We start from the raw sequence: 20,366 nt of genomic DNA on the forward strand, positions 1-20,366 counted from the left end.
CTCACCTGGGAACCCGAGGACTCCCCACAACCCACCCAGAGCCCCATATTGCTTGGAGCCCCCCCACACCCCACTCAGAGACTCCCCACGTCGCCCGAGACCCACACACCCTCCTCCAGGGACGCCCACAACCCACCGAGGACCCCCCAAACCCCACTCGGGGTGCACGCACACGGCCCGGGACCCCCCCTCACCCCACCCGGGCCCTGACCCCTCTGTCCCCACATCCCACCAGTCTCCCCCTCACCTCCGCCCCCTCATCGCCCACCAGCTCCCCCCATCTCTGTCCCCCCTCGTGTCCCCCTCAGTCCCTCCATCGCCCCCCGGTCTCTGCCCCCACACCTCCTCTCCACAGCCCCCCCTCACCTCCGCCCCCTCGCCCCTCATCTGCGGCCCCGCACCCCGGCCGGCCCCGGCCCTCCAGCCCCGCTCCCCCGCCCCACATCCGCCACCACCGACCTGGCGGTCCCCGCTCCGCCGCCGCCGCCGCCTCCTCCCGCCGCCCCTCCGGCGCCCCCCGCGCCGGGTCCCGGCCGCAGCGCCATCTTCCCGCTCCGGTCCCGGCTGTCAGCTGAGCGGCGGCGGCGGCGGTTTCCGGGGCCGGGCCCAACCGCGGCCCGCCCACGGACCGGCCCCACGGCCCCGGCTCGGCCCCACGGGGCGCGGCCGCAGGGGGGGAAGGCACAGCCGGGCGGACGCGGACGGGGTCGACGCCGGCCTTAGGCGGGAGAGGGGCCCTGCCTTCTCTTCAAGAACGCTTTTAAAGCCGAGGCTGTACGTTAGGAGGTACCTAAACGAAGCTCTTTTCCCTGAAAAAGTGCCGCCCTCAGCAAGGGGCCGCGGGGATACAGAGCCTGAAACCCAGCGGCAGCTGCCCCCCGACTGCTGCTGCTCAAAAAAATAAAATAAAATAAAATAAAAAAAAAAAAATCAAATCCAGCCTGAGAGAGAAAGCAAAATGAAATTTAAGCTCTCATTTTGAAACCTCGGAAAGAGAACTGTGGCACCTTCTTTCAGCTGGATTAGACAAAGGTGCTCGTGATCAAAAGCAGTTTTCTCTCCCATTACCAGAATAAGCACATCTATTCCGTGTATTAGCAGTGCCTTTAAAGGTGAATATTGGTAATTTCTCGCTCAAACTGTTAAATGTATTCCACGTTGTATCCATCACCAATATCTTGCAGCAGGCAAGACAGTATTTACCAGCGCATACAACTGCATTTTTATTAAAACAGCCAAATTTGTTCATAGATGTCAAAATTAAGACATTGTTTCCTATATAACCCAAAGAGAAGATGCAATTCTGCAAACAAAGCAAAACCAACTCAGTCTAGCTCACAAACAAGCAAAACAGGACGCAGGGAGTTTTCACCAGTTTCTCACAAACTTCACAGAACAATTAACAGCGCTCTGCTGTAAAGGTGTTATACAGACCTGGGATCCACTTCCAAATTGGATAATGTATGACAAAGCAAGAAGGCAATCCTGGACACCCGCTTCAAGAAGGATTATAGTTGAGAAAAAGAAGCCATTCCCGCATTACCGGCGTTCCAACACAACAGTAGACCAAGAACACGATTAGCAGATGAGGAGGTGGAAACTGTGTGGAGCCAGGCCTTTACAGGACAACAGGCTGAGGAATAACGCCTGCAGGGCTGTTCCGTCAAGGCAGTATAGACAGACAGGTGTCTATATCAGACTCTTTCATGGCCTTGTTTATTCTGTTTTGAAGCTTAAATATGCAACAGTACAAAATTGCTAGAGTTTACAGACATGTAGAAGTATTCATTATTTCAAAATGACTTTATAGTAGGAGGAGCAAGGCTTACTTTCACATAAAATACAAGCGGGGTTTGTTTTTGTTTTTTTTTAAAGTGTCCAGGGAAGTCTTTGACAGCTGCATTTATTAAGCCTCACAGCAAGATTTGTGTGTTTTCTTACACTGAATCTTCTGGAAGTCTGACAAACATATTAGGGATGATCTGAACCCAGAACTGGCAGTATTTCCAAGCAGTGATACAAAGCTGCATGATAACAACACAAACAGATGCTATTTTTTAACTACTGTTCAGAAACACAAGGCATTTACTGCAAGAGCACGCTCTTCAGCTTCTATAAGAAGCATTCAGGAATCCACTACTGGTGTTTCAGTAGAGACTTTCTTGCATGTAAACATCCATCCTCACCCAGATGGAAACATAAGAAATATTTTGCCCCCTTCGCCTTTGCTGATATCTTCATTCTTCTATTCTTCACAACAGATACAGGTTTCAGTCTCAGCTCATGAGTACTCTCTTGCTACTCAGCTTTTTGAAAGTCTAATTTACTGCCACTTTTATCTTCTTTAACTTTCTTCTTTTCCTTAATATTTTCCTTTGTAGTTTTCCTACAAGAAACACATTGAAGGGTAAGAGACCTGAACATTATATATAAAAAAAGATGAAGTATATAGCAGTGACGCAGACAGTCATTTTACAGCAGTGACACAGGCAGTCATTTTATATCATATTAGTACAGCTGAATATAAATCCTTTGGTAGCAACACTGCAAAGTGTGGGTAATGTTCTTTATGACCACTTCTACTACACCAAACTGCTACACACCAGTCTACAATTTAAGATCTGCTGCCTGTATTGGTACTCCATGCGTCAAAAACAAAACCAGCCCTGTGCCAGAAGAGGAGCAGATCAGTTCTGTCAACTGATAGCTAGGCAGTGGTTTAAACTCAGCTTGCTATCACCTGATACATGGCACCATGTAAGGCAAACTGATGGCATCAATCCAATTTCCAGTAGACAGATATTGACACTAAAACTTCACCATCCCTAAAATCATGATGAGTGGGTGGTCCATCCAAATACTTTATCGTTTACTTTGGAGGAAGCTTGCTGGGCCTGCTCTGGATAGACAGCATCTCTTACCTCCTCTTGAGAAAAACCTACTTACGTTTTCCATTTGGCTTTTTTTAAGAAGCACTGAGGGGTGGTACAAATGGATTCTCTTTTCAATGGTTTCTTAATGAATTTCTTCTTTTGTTTGCTGAGAATGACATTTAGTAAAGAAGGATTACATTACTTTAAAGGGCAAAAATTAATATCCAAAGTAAATAGAAAAGGTAATTAAAAAGGTAATTAAATCCTTTACTAGTTGCTAGGAATTTATGGGCCCAAATATATTTTCAGTATTGTTTATGCCAAGATTTGTTCAGGCACTTTATTTCCCAGACATTCAAACAAACTTTATTAAAATAAGAGTTTAATATAGATATATAAGGACTTCTAGTTTTAGAAATTATTAGAAGTTATGAAAAAGCATGAAGAGAAGCACTAATATTTATCTATATGCATACACCCCTACACCAATTTTTTCTAAAAGTAACTCAAAAGAGTAAAGGATTTCAGAAGCCCAATTCATGAGCATGGGCCTAGCAAGTCTAAAGCAGATTTCAGGGAACTCATAGAAAAATAGTTAACTCCAGGAAAACCTCAAGTCAAGAATTCATTTTGTTTCCATTTTTGTCTGGGTAAAAAACTGCCGCGACCACCCTGTCTAAAATTCCTTTCAGAGCTGAACTGCAATTACACTACAAACAACTAGATCTTTTGTAACCCACGCAGCACCACTCATGCAGGCTTTCAAAATGGGAAACAAACTGGTAAACTATTCAAATGAACATACCTTTGCAGCTTGGGAAGGTGTTTTATGTAGTCTGGCACAGGACAGCCAGCTCGCTGAATAACATTGGCTATACTGGAAAGGAGAGGAGGGAAGAGATTAACTCCAGCAGTGAATGCTTGGACAAGAGATAAGCATCTTCTGTGGAAAACAGCAATCCCTAACAACTGGCTGGTTTGTTGTTGTTTTTTGGTTTTGTTGTGTTTTTTTAAAACAAGAAATAAAAGACACAAAAGCTAGTTTGAAGTAAGGGGAGGAAGAAACAATGAGACACAAAAGGTTTAAATGAAACTAATGACTCCATCTGGATAGTTTAAACAAATTGAAACTGTAGGCAAGTACAGTCTTCAAGGCGATGAAGAAAAAGCAATAAGCCAAAACAGAAAATTGTACCAAGTAATTTTGGACACAAGCAAGTTAAAGTACCGGGCTAGAAAACCTAAAGCACAGCATGAGGCAGTCATACTTTCTACATGGCAAATGACTCGGGAAAACCAGAACATGAGCAAACTTAGTTGTAAAGACTGTTGAACCTGCCCTTAGCAAGGTTCAAGTGAGAATAATTGAGTGTCACTGAAAGGTGCTACCAAGCCAGCCCCCACATTGTCATTACTGGCAACATGACTGAAAGAAGTGAAAGGATGCTAGTCTCTCTCTTGCTGCATTAGTGAAAGGCTTCAAAAAGAAACTTTAAAACTGAAATGTTGGCAGTCTTTCCCATACTGTGGTACCACCTTGCAGTTCCACCATGTTGATACAAATATAGAGAGAGAAAACTCTGTAAGAGCTTCTTACAGTAGTGGGTTTCCAGAGCATGGCAATACTGTGCTTACGAGGTGTGTGGTACCAGACACAACCATACGGTTCAGCAGTACACTATACAAAACACAAAAAGCATTTTTGCTGTGTCATGTTTCCAATTTACCTCCGTAATAAAGGTTTGTCATCTTCTGTAAAGAAAGTGACTGCTTTTCCTGTGTGCCCTGCTCTTCCAGTACGACCTGTCAAACACAAATTTTACAAAGAGTAGAGATTTCACTTCAAACATCTCCCTTTTTCTTTTATTCCTCTGCACAGTCCCAGCCTCCTGATGTGTGCTTATATACTAAGCATAACACCAGGCAGCTGATCCCCAAAGATTGTTCCTATTGAACAAAAGCACAGGTATGTCTGAAGTGTCTAAATATTTAAGGTTCACTGAAGACTGACAAAAAGTAGCATGGTTTTACTGGAAGTTAAACCCAGATATCAACCTGCTCAAGTGATGTGGAAGCTAGTGCTGCAGCAATAGAGGTGGCTTGGTTTCAGGATTTTTGCTCAGGCACAAGAGCATCTACATTAAAGACCTAGGAAATAAGGACATAATTTGTGAACAATCACTCACCTATCCTGTGGATGTATTCCACCGCACTCGTTGGCAGATCATAATTGATGACCATATTCACTCCTTTGAAGTCAATCCCTCGAGCTAGTAAGGCTGAGCAGATGAGCACCCAGATCTTCCCAGCTCTGAAACTACGCACTACGTTATCTCTCTAGGAAAGGAAGAGAAAGGTACTTGGAAACAGCCTAATTAGCAGTTTGAGAAGGGAGGTGAACTTGTTTCATGAAAGCTGCCAGGATGTTAATGAATAAAACTAACCCTCTAAATAAAAACCTGCAGTAATTTACTGTCAAAGTTACTTGAAGTTACATCAGAAAGAAAGGTAAAAGCAAGAGCGTTGTAAAGTGTTTCTGGAAAAGAAATTATATCCTCCTACCTGTTGCTGAGTTTTGTCTGCATGGATGACATCCACATTGATGCCTTCGTAAATAAGTTCATGGAAAAGCTCTTTAGCCCTCTCAATAGACTGTACAAAAACAAGGACTGGAGGAGCAAAACCCTGCAAAAGAATAAGCTTGTCTAAGGTTCGAGTCCTTTTCCTACCATTATTGGTTACAGACACTGAGCTACTAAAGAGACTTAACCAGCCCCGGTATTTTCCATCTCAGAGGATGATTTTTATTTTTTACTAGCCAAATCTTTGGCAGTCAGAACTAAGGAAATTCAGCTCCATTGTCATTGATGGAATGGTTCCTAACTTAAGCATCAGACTGCATTTTAATCCACAGAAACAAACAGATTTTTTTCTTCCACCCAACGTGAAGAACCCACTCACACTGCCAAGTAAAATTAAACAGACTGTTAATAAAAACTGCTCCTAAGCAAGACTGAAACATATAACCAAGAACGGGGAACACTCAGTTTACACAGGTAGGGTACTTACTCTTCCCCTTGTACAGATTTGGACAATGGTTTAACACATGTCGCAGAGAAGCCTTTGCCCTAGGAAATTCTGAGTCTCTGACAGAACACACAACTCAGTTCAGTAGAAAGCAGCAAAATACCTTTTTAACAAGCTCTCTCATTGCTGTTAGTTTTCCTGTCTCAGATCCAACGAACAAGAGCTCTTGTTCTACTGTTTCCGCTGCAGAGTTTCTGAAACCAGAAATCCAACACAAGTGTGCTACCGTTAATTTATTTATAAACACTAAAAACTAAAAAATATTACGTGGTGAATGAGAAATATTGCACGACAAACTTATTTCACCAGTACATGCTTTTAAGACTAATGCTTATGTGATGATAAGGGGTAAAGGAATATAACATTTTCCCCAATATGTGAGAAAAAAATGTACACCTACACAATTTTTCCTGGAGACAAACAACCTGCGGTACTAACACTAACAACAGAGACATACAACCAAGCAGACCGATGATGTAAAAAAAGCAAATAATTTGCCCAGGAAAGGAAAAAACAACGAGAGAATCAGAGTACAACTGCACACCGACCTTGCTCCAACAGACACCAAGACAACACTGTCAAGGTGGAGTTTGCACCACTCCTCTACATCATGCGCAAAGGTTGCGCTGAACAAGGCTCTTCTCACCACATGGGATGTGCATGCCAGGAAGATGGAGGCCAGCTGATCTCGAAACCCCGACTTCCCATCCTCAAACAGTTTGTCTGATTCATCCACCACCAGCCACTCAACACTAGGAACAGAAAGGTTTTGCTTTCAGCAGGTCACTTGTGGAGAAAGCAAAAGTTCTAACAGACCATCACAGACACAAAGGACTATGCACACATCCACTTTTCAGTGGCAAAAGTAGCAGCAAAGCCAGATTTGATAGACTTTCAGTACCTGGTCAAGTCTATTGCTGGAGGATCTTGTTTCAGCAAATAAATGAGTCTGTTCGGAGTAGTAACTAGTATATCTATGGGGGAAAAAAGAAAAGGGTAAAACATTAAAAAACAATACAAAACACACAAGACTAACAGCGCCCTGAGAAACACAAGTTCCAATCCAATCTGCCAGAGGTACAATTTCACAGGATCCACTGTTGGGCTCACTTCCTATTTCTTCCATGCCAGCTACTTTTTTAGGGTTGAGCAACAGATTGCACATCTTAAGTGGTATTAACCAACCTCTTTAAAGCCACGCAGGCCACAAGAGAAAGTTCAGTGACATTGTTTTAAATTTTCAGAAGCACTTCAGTCGTTAAAACAATTACCAAATTTCTTAGAAGACTTGGGCCCAAACTTCTTTGCTGCTTCTGCTGCCTTGTGGATCATATGTACTCTGAAGCCTGTCCCCTCAGCCAACTTCACCAGCTCCCGATGTGTCTGAAAATACAGCAAGAGATTAAATTTTCAAACCGAGCTGATTAGCTTTTCTAACCAGAAAATCTGCACACAGTCCTGAAGATACAACTTCAAATATCACCCTAGTTTCAGTGTTGAGAGAAGGATGTCTAGTTTTCTTAGCATATTAAAAAGCAGCTTTCCATTTTCACTTGAAAGTTCTCACAGGCTTGACCTCCATATCTTGACTCTAACGATGTAGCTCCCACAAGCCCCCTCTCCCATTTGAATAAAAAAGGAACTCTGCTCAAAACTGTAATTTTTATTTCAGTTTAGTAACAAAGCTTTACATCAAAGTTATTCATTGAACTTCTGTGTTTGGGACAAACACAAACCTCTTGTAGCAATGTCAAATATGAGGATAGGTACTAAGAGCAGCTAAGGACTGGGCAGTTTTAAAATATGATCAAAGAGTCTTGAGCCTCTAATCCAATAATCCAGATTAGATTGAGATGCTAGATATGTAGCTATTTCACAGACTAGAGACTCAAAAGAAACATTTAAATTAGCCTTTTCTGATATCTGAGGTTAATAAAGGAAAAAAAAATAATTTACTACCTGCTATTTTACTCATTCAGAGTGAAAACTTTGAAACACATTCAATATGACAACAACCCCTTTCCCCTCCACACACACCTGGCTAGCAAGTTCTCTGGTAGGCGATATGATCAGAGCTCTGAATCCTTTGTTCCTAGGTTGTTTCAGATGTGTTAAGAGAGGAATACAAAATGCCAGTGTTTTTCCAGACCCAGTAGGAGCTGAAGCTAGAAGTTCCCGACCCTGTAAGAAAAAAACAGAAGGGTGTTATATTTTCCTAGAAAAAATGGGAAAAGAAAAAAAAAGCAAACTCCAAAAATCACATTCACGGAAATATTCATGCTACAAATTAATTCAAAATACATTAGTAAAAGCACAGATCAAGAATACTGTAATGGCTAAGTAAGTTTTGAACACTGATGCAGCGATCTACCTCTAAAGCTGTGCAACTAACCACTGCCATGACCCTAAAGAAAGGCCACCCTACAAATTTTGCAATATTCCTCGTAATAAAATGCAATAGCAAAAAACTTACATGAAGCATGACAGGAATAGCCTGCATCTGGATTGGTGTTGGGACCTGGAAACCAGCAGCTTGAATGTTCTCCATGATTTTAGGGTGGACTTTGTATTCCTTTTGAAGTTGATCAAATGTGGCAATTGGGTCAGGAAGATCTGTTCCTTGAACACTAATCTTGTGTTGATTTCTGAAGCGGTTTATCTAAAAAGGCAAAAGACAAACTCTTTCTTTGACAGCACAAAACTAAACATATATGGTTATATAGCTTCTGGTTATTTTCCCTATACTCAGTCACCATCCTCCCAAGAGGAATTACCATAAACGAACCTCAATTTTCTGATGAAACACCCACAGAAACCAAGTAATCTGTTGCTACATCAGAACTCCATGGCCTCACCTTTTCTCTTCTCAAGCGTTCAAGTTTTTCTGCAGTAGGTCTTTTGTCTTTTGCATCATCGAATTTTGCTTCCAGAGAGGACATCCACTTTATTCCATTACTTTCTGACAACTCTGGCATTGATGCTGCTTCTGGGAATTTAAAAAAAAAATAACATTTCCATTAGTAAAATCCAGACAAAAATTATTTGGTAAAAAAGGACATTTCAAAACCTTTTTTCTCTCATTCTCACTAAAGTTAATGAAGACGTCAGAAGGATGGCAACCACATACCCATGCCTTAACACCAAATCTTGGCCCAATTATTTTATCAGCTCTGACACAGGCCAGCCAAAGAACTCAAAAGCCTCTTTTATTCTTGTTGTGGTTTAAACCCAGCAACTAGGACCATGCAGCTGCTCGCTCACCCACCTTCCCCCCCCCACCCCCCGAGAAGATTAGGGAGAAGATAGATAAAAAGAGGGGAAAGGGGAAAAAAAACAACTTGTGGGTTGAGATAAAGACAGTTTATTAGAACAATAACAGAAAAAGAAAATAACAACAATAATGGTAAAAGAATACAGGAGACACAAGTCACTCTCACCACCCATTGAATTGGTTGACCGGCCCGACCTGAGGAGATTGCCAGATCTCCCCACTGGACAACCCCCATTTCTATACTAAGCAGGACGTCTATGGTACGGAATATTCCATTGGCCATTCTGTTGTTCTGTCTATGCTCCTTCTCAGCTTCTATGGGAAGCTGAAAAAAGTCCTTGAATACTATAAACATCACATTGCAACAACTAAAACAATATGCATTACTGACATTCCTTTCATACCAAATCTGAAACAGAGCAGCTACTAGAAGGAAAATTAACTCTGTCCCAGCTGAAACTACAGTGCCTGCAGACTTCATGGAATCACGGAGTTTTCAGAGTTGGAAGGGACCTCTAGAGATCATCTAGTCCAACTCCCCTGCTAAAGCAGGACTGCCTGGAGCACATTACTCAGGGCTGCATCCAGGCAGATCTTGAAAATCTCCAGAGAAGGGGTCTCCACAACCTCCCTGGGCAGCCTGTGCTAGTGCTCTGTCACCCTAACCGTAAAGAAGTTTTTCTGTGTATTCGAATGGAACTTCCTATGCTCCAACTTGTGCCCATTGCCCCTTGTCCTGTCACTGGGAACCACTGAAAAGAGTCTGGCTCCATCCTCCTTCAACGCACTCACATTGACTTAAAGCAATGTGAAATAAGTAAGAAGCGTGAACTTCGTCTGGGTATAAATACCTCGTGTCTTTTTCTTTTTTCTTTTTCCTTCACTGCTTTCTGCGGTTCTTTTTCTCTTTCCTGCCACCTCTCCGTCGTTATTCCCTGCTCCATCCTCCTTCTGCTGCTCTCCACCCTTTACCTCCTCGCCAGCCCCTGCGAGCCCCCAGTCCTCCTCAGCAGCCCCCAAGGGGGCTCCCTCTTTGCGCCCGAAGAAGTCGAGGCTCTCCAGCGACACACCGCTGACGCCGCTCCCCTTCACCACCTGCGGGCGAAAGCAGGGAAAACGGTGAGACGGCCCTGCCCAGATCCCAGCGCCTCCCGGACCGCTACCGCAGGGCCGCAGGTAGGCCCGGGGTCCCGCCGCACGGAAGGGATGGGCCCCGCGGGCCCGTGTCGCGGAGGGAACGGAGCACAGACCTATCCCAGCCTCCCCCCTACGGTGGCACCGCACCCCGAATCGCCGTGCATCTTGCCCGAAGCGCCGCACATCAAAGCGAGCACCGGCACCCAACCGCCTAAACAGCTCTTGAGCCTCCATGCCGCCGCACAACTCCCAACGCTCCCCGCGCCGCCCCCCTTTGCCGGAAGTAGCGAATACTTCCGGCGGCGCGGAGGCGGATCCGACCAAGTAGCATAGCAACCACCCCGCGGGGTGTCATGGCGCCGCATTGCCATGGCAACCGCGCGGCTCGGCTGCACCGGGCCGCCCTCCGCGGTAGGCCGCACCAGGCCCGGGGGCACCGGGAGAAGCCTCTCCGCTGGGAGAAGCCCTGGAGGGGCTCAGGGTCAGCGGTTTGTGTCACTGCTCTGCTGCAGTGAATGGGTTCTGGAGGGGGCCGGCTGGGAGCGACCCACAGCAGAGTGGTGTTTGTTGATGCCCTGTTTCCTTTTATTTAATAATTTTTAATCATCTGCATGAGGTCTAAGTGAATCAGAACTATCGAATCCGGCATATGAGCTGTAAAACTGTTCTACATCTTTATAGTCTGGCAGCAGCATTTTGTCCTTTTGTGTATTCCTGATGGCGAGTTAATTGTGCTGACTGCTTCAGCTGTTTTTAAGGAATGGCTCAGCTGAATCAGAGGACAAAAGCTTTTGTGGGAAGTTTTTGTTCACATATGTCTGGGGTTCAGTGATTTACAGTATCATTAGCTGGTCTCAGAGGACTGACCTCTCTTCTATCCATCACAGCGACAGCAAGTAGAGATTATCAGCTCCACTCTGCACTCTGCCTCTTAGAGATGTAAACTTAGGCCCTAGACATTTCTGAGGAGGTAAACCGGTGGCTTATTAGCAATTTTCATTGCCTGTGTCATGCCTTGGTTTATATTCTCTTTGTGGATTGACCGTGGATTCCCTTTGTGATCTGCAACAAGTGGTTCTGCCTTTCCCTGTGGAAGTGGAGGAATGTTCTCTCTTGGTTTGATTCAAACCCACTTCATTAAAAAATACTTAGGGCACAATCCTGCGCCACCGTCCTGATTTTAAGACCTGCATCAACTGAGCGTTTCAGTGTGCGTTTGACGTGAAGCTGGTTGGAAGTCCCAGTGACGCCTAAATTAAAGGCAGGAATGTGCCCAGTTAATTTGTTTAATCCCTGATTTCCACTGATACAATCCAGCCTCACAACTGTGCTCGAAGAGGAAAACGCTAGAGGCAATGGCAGGAGCAACCCAGCAACTGGCTCAGCTGCTCAGGGCAGTCAAGAAACTTTGCATAGATTAAGATCAGAATTTATTTAATTCATGTATTTATTCATTATGATAAACTGTGAGACCCAATAGTACAGGTAAGTCTCCTAGTACTCTGTATCAGATCAAAAGATACAGATATTTTTCCTGGTGTTCTTGAAGTAAACCAAACAGAAATCCAATTAAGCAATAACAGCGTTACAAAAACTATTTTATGTAATAAAAGTCTCAGGGGCTAAACGTTTACATTGCCGCAGTCCAAGAGCCCTAAGAGATACTGGCAATGGCTGTTCCTCCTGTAACGTTCACTACTTTAATAACAAACTTTGAGATGAAAAATTGCATGAAGGCGATCCTCCCTGCAGCCCCTATCTGCCTGATTTATAGCGCTGCTTCTTTGCCAACCTTTTGACTTCCCAGCAGATGGGTGGAAGCAACTGTCCGAAGACCTGTGTGGGTGCAGAGCACCACGACGCTGACGCTTCCCTCATTGGTATCCCCAAGCCATTGGCGATGGTGTATTTACAGTGAATAAAGCCAGTGCGGGAGAAAGACTTGACACTGTGTCCTTCAATTGTTCCCGGGCTGAAGCTTTTCCGCTGGGAAAAGTGACTAATGGTTGCTGTGAGAGGACAGGGAAGAATGTGGAGGCATTTGTGTAACAAAGAACTATAAATCATCTCCAATATCCATCACTCACCAAGAGATGCTGTCAGCAGATTCAAGAGTGAGGAAACGGGAAATATTCTCCTCATCAGTTGACTGGGAAATCCCTTTGTGTAAGGAATAAGGAGCTCTGCTCCCGAGGCGGCAGCGCCGGGTGCAAGCCGGGCAGAAAGCCGTGTGCCGAGAGTGAGGGGCCCTCCGGCAGCACGATCCCATCTTCCAGCACGTGCGGCCCTGGGGGCTGAGCTGCTGTACACCGAGGTCAATCTGCCCTGGAGCGGTCGGAGGGGCCAGTGCGGGGACTCGGGCTACGAGGGGTCATGTCGTGTCTCAGGGCTGGAAGGGAGAAGTCGGTGAAATACAAAAATGGAGCAATTTAACGCAAAGCAAAACTGCTCTTGTCACGGCGTCGGGTTTGGCTTTGCTTCCCCGGTGCTGCTCTATCAATTACTCAGTGCTAATTGCCACGTCAGCGCTGACACCAGATGACCAGTGAGGCCTTTGCAGGGTGCGCGTGGTGCAGGAGCACGGGCCGTTCAGCTCAGCCCAGCCACGGACGCGGTGATTAATGCTCCAGCAGCCTGATGTAACCTGAGCAATCCTGTTTTATTAGCAGCGCTCACCGGGCTGGATCTCAATTCCACAGAAGCCAGCTCAAAACTGCACCTGACTTTAAAACTGATTCCATATCTGGATCGACTGGAGCCAATTTCACTCTTTCTGCATTGCTGCTGCTTTGCTGAGCAATGTGACCTAAAGCCTCCCAGTGGAGAACCCCTCTCAGGTGCACACTGCAGAATCACCACAAGGCAAAGGATGACTTGCTTTGTTCCCTATAATTGATCCAAACCAGTGAAGAGAAAGCACAGTGCCACCTGCCAAGGAGTTCTCACTCCATCTGCACCGCAGCAAACATGGGACAGCTACCTGCAGCAGCTAAGGGGGGCATCAACACCCCCCCCAGCCACAGCCACACTCAGACAGGGTGAACGCAGCAGTTATTGGACCATCTCGTGGTCTTTATATTTACCCCGCTGCACCTGCCTGTGCGTGCCGGGCAACACGGTGCTTCCAGCACACCCGGGCTGGTATAATATTATAGCAGAGGAGGGTAAGCGCTAGCCTTGCTGTGTCTGGAGCTGCTGGCAGGATGCCTGCAGACTGGACTGGTATGTGGGGGAGAGCCCAGGCTGTATGGTTTTCCCCTTTCATTTGTTATTCTTGCAGACAGTCCCTGGGACCACAGCAGGCACAGGCAGGTGGTTAATAGCAGGGAACCCTCCCAACCCCGAAGCAGCCCCCATCCCACAGAGGTGCTCGGGGAACCTCTGGGATGGTGTAGAAGCAGCCCAGGTGAGATACATTGGTCAGATCATTGGGCCCTGCCCCAACGTGTAGGACTGAAATAAAAACTCGTAAGATTGCAAAGCAAATCTGGTGAGCATGTTCATTTCATCACATGTACAATCAGGTCAGAGATGCTTACCTGTTGCCGTGGGCTCCACACCTGAAGAACGCCAGCTAAGGCCACTGTCTTTTGTGTGCATGTGCGTTTGTTTAGCAGGTGTAAGACAGGAATTACAGAACGGCTCTTGTCAGTGGAACTTTTGCATATCTGCTCCCCATGTCCCACAGTCCTACTACATTATCGTCGCTAATATGCACATAACAGTCAATTAGCCTAGCGGAGTGCACTCATGACCTCTGATCCCTGCTGTGTCCCCCAATCCATTAACAGGCCCTCATCCTTTAGCTCTCAGTATGAATTGATCTAGTATCCATTCTCTTTCGGCAAAGAAACATGCTTCCTCATTCATCTGTCCATTTCCACTTTCTGTTCCTTTGTCCTCCCCTTCTGTTCCCTGTGTTGCTAACCTGGTCACAACTTCTTGACCCCACGTCCTTGTCCCTCCCACGGGTGTCGTAATCCCAACCACTACCAAAAAACTTTTACTTTCTTTTCCTTTACCCACATCTTTTTTAGCAAAAATGGTTTCCAGCAGTGTGGGAGCTTTGATCCCCTATTCAAGAAATCCTTGCAATGTTTTTTTAAAGACTTTCTTTCTAAGGCAAATGAATTCTTCATAAAGGGGGAAATGCTGTGCTAGTTGGTCTCTGTTCATCTGAGGAAGACAAATGATCTCTTTTATTACTTGAAAAGCATAACAGTTGAGTGTGTAGATTTGTGATTTATCTGTAATTAAGAATCTATTTGAGCAGCATATTAATTACAGAAAGGAGAATTAATTTTGCTGAATATAAAAGTAAAATCAAAGTTCCTTGAATTAGAAGATAACGTCTGAGGTTCAGGCTTTGTATGGCTCTATTACACACATACTGGGATGGGACAACCCTTTTTTTATCGCTGGGTCAGAGAAATAAAGTCCAGGGGGTCAGAGACCTCTTCCCCCCCGATGCTGGTGGCCACCACAGCACTCCCATTGCTGGTTCCGCTGAGCTCTTCATGGCAGTGCATACCGCTCCTTTGCCCCGGTGCTGCTGCAGGACCTGCCAGCCTTCCACCACCTGCAGCAGGGGTAAATCAGCCTTCAGGATTAAACGAAGGCACACCCTGCGAGCTGGGCTCCCTGTGCTGAGTGCCAGAGCCTCCCACGGGTCTCTGCCCATCGTCAGAATGTCAACTCTGAGCTTTTATTTAGCCATTTACCTGACTGCACCGAGGAGTAGCTAGTCCAGCTCCCCAGCCCATGACGTACAGTCCATGGCACAGTCTATTTATGCCAGATATTTAACCTGACCACATGCAATGAAACCAGACTCCTACCACAAAGCATCCGTCCTTTATTCCCGGAGGACCCAGGGCCATGTCTTGCCCATCTCATCTGTGTGGGAGACCTCATAGCACTTGCAGTGAGAAGGCAAGTGAGCAATTTGAGTGTCTGCCTGCAAAGGATCTTCACAGAGCGAATGGTGGAGCAGCTCACGAGCTTTTCTGGCCGGACTCTGCTGGAGAGGCAGCCCTGGTTGCTCCACCGTGGGATGTGGAGCATTACCCATGTTGACCTGTCATGGTAGGAGAGCTGTGGGATATCAAGAGTCCCCGAGATCTTTGCAGACTGGTGAGCCCCCAGATTTGCAGGTCCCTTGGCTGTTGGGGGAGGCTGGTGCGTGGCAGCGCAGCAGCAAGTGGGGAAGTCACAGCAGCAGAAGCTGCAGGAGCAGTCAGAGATGCACCGGAGCAGGCAGAGAGCAAGGCTTTCTCTGGCCGCTGAGAGCATTTTAAGGTGCTTGGCAGCAGTGCCTTGGTTTAGGACAGTAAACTGTTAACAGTTTACTGCTGCTGGTCTTTGTGGCTCACATCTCTCCCCGCAGTCAAACCTTTTCACATTTTCACAGACTTTGTGAAGACCTCCTGCAAACACATCATGGAAACCCCACGTCAGCAGGAGATGGGATCAATGCACGCTGCCCGAAGCTGCCACCTGCCTGGCGCAGAGGGACTCCTCCGGCTCCGTATACCTGTTCCCGTGGCCAGACCGCGGCGTGGCGGGGAGCCGGCAGCACCTGCAAACAGCCCGGCCTCCCAACGCAAGCACTTTCTGCATTCCTCTCTGTGTACTCCTCAAACTCTGCCACCAGCCCAACCAAATCCTCTCAAAGGCTTCAAAGGACAGAGTGTGTTTGCTGTCCGCCGGGGACTGACAATGCTTTCCCTTTTGACCCGTGGCACAGGAAGGCAGCGCCGGGACCACTGGGCAATGGTGTGCGGGGCGCAGGCTGCGCCAGCGGGGAGCACAGCCCCAGCAGAGCCAAGGCTCTGCACAGCCCCACGCCACTGCTGCAGGTTTTCTTGCCGAAATTTCCAGCAGATCCGGCCATCTGGCTGGACTGGCAGAACGAGTCTGGAAAGACCACGTGTTTGGAGCTGGGTGCTGTTGTGCAACTGCGCGTTACGTTTGCACATGCGCCAAATGACATTTTTAAAGTTGCTGAAATAGCTCATCTGCATTTCGGTATCCCTGGAGAGACCGTTGCCTCCATGGCAGGCAGGACACCTGCTCCTCCACGGGGATGAATTGGGCCTTCCTTAGCAATCCGTGTGCTCGGTGCTGGCCAATGGAGCTGGACTGGCCGCAGCAGGGCCAGAGCCTGGCCAGCACTGGGGATGGGGGCTGAGCCCCGGCGCTGCTCCGGCAGCGAGTTCTGCACCGCCACCAGGCTGCCGTCACACACCTGGGGACGGGGAGCCCAGCACCAGGGTGCCCCAGCCCTCCGGCAAGCAGCCAGCACTCAGGGTTTGGCCCTGGATGGGGTTTTCCTGGCTCCGTTCCTCCCCACAATTACGGACCTGATAAGCGCTGAGGAGCCCTGCTCCCCGGGGACGGCCACAACCCCTCGCCAAGGGCTCGTGCTCACGGTCTGATAAAGCCTTATCATGGCTCCGGGGAAGGCAGCGAGGGCAACACTAACCTGGTTTTGACCCAGTGACTTCGCTGGCAGCATCGCTGGTGCTGCAGCGCAAGCGGGAGGAATTCGGGGCATGGGATTTACCCGTCCAGGCAGGCGTCACTGGGCTGCGCTCTCCTCTGGAGGTAAAGGAGAAGGGATGCTCCTGACCAGCCCTCCCGCATCCCACCTCTGCACCTCTCGGAGCTTCCCCGTGCCCTTCCCCTGCACCACATCCTGCACATCCCAGTTGGGCAAAGAGCACTGAAACACGCTGAGCTTTGTGTGATACCTCCCTGGATCGCAGGGAGTCCCCACATCGCAGAGACCCACGACAGCCCTGACCCGGGGTATTACCTCCTGGCCTCGGTAAGCCTGGCATTTTTAGGATTTTTCCTTTGCACCCACACCTGCACTTCAAATTAAATGCAGCGGTGTCCCTGTGCTCTGCCACAAAGGAGGCTGCAGTTTGTTATGAACATGAAGAGTGACCGATACAGCCTCATGGCAGCCTGCGGATCCTCATGGGCAAGGAATTCCCTTGTGAACAGCTTTGAACTGTAAGATAATCACCCAGCCCTGTAAAACTGTAATGGCCATAAATGAACTTTGTCATGTTTCTACTAGTTTCTTTGCTCCATAACGACTGCATCACGGACAAACACAACGTGCCTAACAGCAATGGGAGATAAAAAAATATATCTTCCAGGAGTCTCATTTAACATTACATCGTATTTTCCAACAATTTAATGAGGCTGCCAGGGCATCTGCGGGAGCAAACACCCCACCCAGTGCTTCTCCGGCACAAGGTGAGGTCTGGGCAGGGACAGCCCCAGCCCCAGCCGCTGCAGGGGCGGCTCAGGGAACCACTCATGGATGATGTTTCCCTGAGCAGAAAGGTTTTCTCAGCCAGAGGTTAAATCCAAATCAGGGGAACCTTTCTCCCCATGAACACATTGGTATGTGTAACATCCACAGCATCCTCTAGCAACCAGTAGTGATTTCTACCTTCTCGTCTCCTGCTACCCAGAAGTGGATGACAGCACACAACGAGCTGTTTGGCAACTTCATAAATTCACACCTTTTGGGTAAATACTATTTGTTCTTAATCATTTGTGCTATTTGTATTGTTGACTTCATCCTGCCTGCTCTATCACACGCTCTTTGCTCCATGATAGTTACCTTCTCCATCTGTGTCTCTGGATGTGTCCTATGCCCTTTTTCCCCAGTTTTCTTTTGGGTCGGTCCCCCCTTCCCTCCCCAGGTCCCTCTCTGGTGGGGTTGCATCTCTCTCCTTTCCCCAAGATTCTCACTTACCTGCTCCGTGGGGCTTTCTGGAGAGCAGGGCTGATACTGAAGCACTTGCCAAACAGTGCCAAACAAATAGTTTTCACCCCCCAAGCCCCATACCTCTCATTCTGTGTCTATCTTAAAGCTGGTGCAGAAATTAAGCCCCAGAAGCTACCACTGCCCTTGGAGCAGGGGCTCAGATGCAGCAGGTTATCTGGTGCCTCTTTTTCCCCACCGGATCAGCCATTCCTCTGCAGGACCAATTCAGCCTGATGCTGGATATGCATCAGCTGGGGAAAGCTTAGCCCATTTGGTTTCACGAGCCACTCATGGAGCAAAACACAGTTGGCATAAGTAGAAGAATCCAAGTCGTTTCCACCCTGACTGGCAGGAATGCGATATTTAGGAGCAGAATTTGAAAAGGGCTCAGCCTGGCGCTCAGGTGTGTTGAAAGGGACTTGCTGAGCAGGAAGGTGCAAAGGGGCTCTCAGGATAAAACCAGCATCTTTTCTCTCCAAACTCTGCTGAAAGAGCACAGCGCTTCTGAGCGTGCATGAAAGGGACTGAGCAGTCTTGATGCCCCCCGTCCTCTTCCAGCTCTTGTCTGGGGTAGCTAAAATTCACAGAAACAAAGAAACTCTGTGGGAAGGTTTTTATCGGGATGTCCTGCTCTGGTTATGGAGGTGAGCAACAGATTGCTGCTCCGAAAGCCTTTCCCACAGCCACCCACACTTAACTTATGAAAAAAAAATAAAAAATAGTGCTAAACAAAACCCAGGCATTTTTGAAGGTGATTAAAACCAAAGCCCTGCACTGCATCTTCAGAAGGGCCACGCTTTCCTATGGATGTGCTCGGAGTCACTCAGCTGTGTTAGCTCTTCACAATCAAAGACCTTCAAAAGCTTTACAGCGACCCGCTGTGCACCCTCCCACCTCCCCCTCGGGCTTTACTGGACCCATGGGCTCAGTATCCAAAACAGATGGGGTTTGGCTTTGGCACTCGGCTCCTAATTGGTTTGCTTAACACTCGGCTGCTAAAGTTAGCGGCGGATGAGGAATAAACTGTGCTGGACTAAGGGCAACATCATTAGTGCATCATGAGGAGGGTGAGGACACGGCTCTCCCAACCTCCTAGAGCCTCTTGCTATTTTTGGCTGGTACCTGGGGCTGCATACGAAACACGTCACTTGCCACATTCAGGCAGGTAGAAACCTCGATCAGCATTGCAAGGGACAGCAGGGACACATCACTGCTGCCAGCCTGCATCCCTGCCGCCTGACGGACCGATGTCTGCCAAACCACGGCAGAGAAGGACTTGGGGAATTTACAGACCACATGGCAGCAATGAGTCAGAAGAAATGGTATTTAATTATGGTATACATTAAATTAAATGTCATTCTGAATATTGTTCTCCAATTCACAATGACTTATTCACTGTAGGGCAACCCCTATTAGCCCCAGCAAGGGTTAGGGTCCCACTGCGCTAGACATCATACGAACACAGAGCAAAAGAGCCTTTCTTGCCCCAAAGAAAGCATCCAATGTTTTTCTTTTTAGCAGTGGTCATCCGTCCACGGGCACCTCTACTGCTCTTGGCCTCTCCAAATCACTCTCAGCAGGTGGCACATGCGGCAAAGTTCAAGAAAAATTTGCACAACTGGGGAGCGTGAGATCCGCTTACAAAGGGGAGCAGGTACGGAGGAGTTGGTGTCTCACGGGAGGGGAGATGACGCCTTTTACAGCTTCTGCAGCTTTGGGAGGTAGGACTTGGGCACCTAAAGCCCTTCAGAGCTTGGGGGGGAGGGTGGGAGTGGAGCCCGGTGTCCTCAGCGGGTGCCCAGCTGGGACGTGCCCTCCCCGCAGAGGTGGGCTCGCTCACAAGCTGGAGATCTTGCTGCAAAGCTTCTCCTGCAGGAGCCGCCGCCAGGCGAGACGGGGCAGGCAGCCGCTGGTGGGGACCACGGGCCGGCGCGTTCGCATCACAGCTCAGCGCCCGTCCGTCCGTCCAGCTGCGGCTCGGAGGTGACACCACGAGGATGAGAGCACCGTTCATTGATAAGGGTGGAGCCAACAAGGCTCATCATCAACCTGCTAACAGCAGAAAATAAGCCACCTGTACTGGCCGTTTACTGGGCAGGAGAGGAGGCAGTAACTGGGCACCCAGACCCTCCTGTGCCCCAAGGAGGGGAGAAAAGGGAAATGGTCTCTGAACCCCATTTGAGGAAGATCCCACCTGAATTTCTTGCAG

General features: G+C 47.7%; 2 protein-coding genes across 7 annotated transcripts in view; both read right to left on the reverse strand.

Moving 5' to 3' along the window:
* SYNRG (synergin gamma) overlaps positions 1–545 on the reverse strand; it is a gene marked incomplete at its 5' end in the record, with an annotated part of 41,218 nt that extends 40,673 nt beyond the window's left edge. For all 5 annotated transcript variants that reach the window (XM_082492887.1, XM_082492886.1, XM_082492885.1 and 2 more), the window contains one exon: positions 460–545. In XM_082492887.1, the coding sequence (XP_082349013.1) occupies positions 460–545 (86 nt within the window). The remainder of the gene's footprint in view (positions 1–459) is intronic.
* A 663-nt stretch (positions 546–1,208) lies between these two features.
* DDX52 (DExD-box helicase 52) lies at positions 1,209–10,621 on the reverse strand. 2 transcript variants are annotated; one of them, XM_082493131.1, is made up of 15 exons: positions 10,516–10,621; positions 10,083–10,326; positions 8,816–8,946; positions 8,434–8,619; positions 7,998–8,141; positions 7,232–7,343; positions 6,862–6,934; positions 6,509–6,712; positions 6,064–6,154; positions 5,436–5,558; positions 5,060–5,210; positions 4,601–4,676; positions 3,679–3,750; positions 2,947–3,039; positions 1,209–2,386 (listed from the first exon to the last, which is right to left on the reverse strand). In XM_082493131.1, the coding sequence occupies exons 1-15, from the start codon at positions 10,600–10,602 to the stop codon at positions 2,299–2,301; spliced, it is 1,875 nt and encodes a 624-aa protein (XP_082349257.1). In that variant the 5' UTR covers positions 10,603–10,621; the 3' UTR covers positions 1,209–2,298. The 2 variants fall into 2 exon arrangements, 1 of the variants encoding a protein (XP_082349257.1); XR_014269845.1 differs by lacking the exons at positions 1,209–2,386; positions 4,601–4,676 and having other exon boundaries at positions 3,013–3,039.
* Between the last annotated feature and the right edge of the window lie 9,745 nt (positions 10,622–20,366).

This window comes from Vanellus vanellus (assembly GCF_965231255.1).
Source record: "Vanellus vanellus genome assembly, chromosome: 19".
NCBI lineage: Eukaryota > Metazoa > Chordata > Aves > Charadriiformes > Charadriidae > Vanellus > Vanellus vanellus.

Bases quoted from the DNA above. Each gene is read 5' to 3' on its own strand.
- DDX52 (XM_082493131.1), bottom strand. From the start codon at position 10,602: ATGGAGGCTCAAGAGCTGTTTAGGCGGTTGGGTGCCGGTGCTCGCTTT. The intron at 3,751-4,600 runs GTAAATTGGAAA...TCTCCTTTCCAG, and splicing joins GACAAACCTTTATTACGGAG to TATAGCCAATGTTATTCAGC. The intron at 2,387-2,946 runs GTAAGTAGGTTT...TGTTTCTTGTAG, and splicing joins AAAAAAGCCAAATGGAAAAC to GAAAACTACAAAGGAAAATA.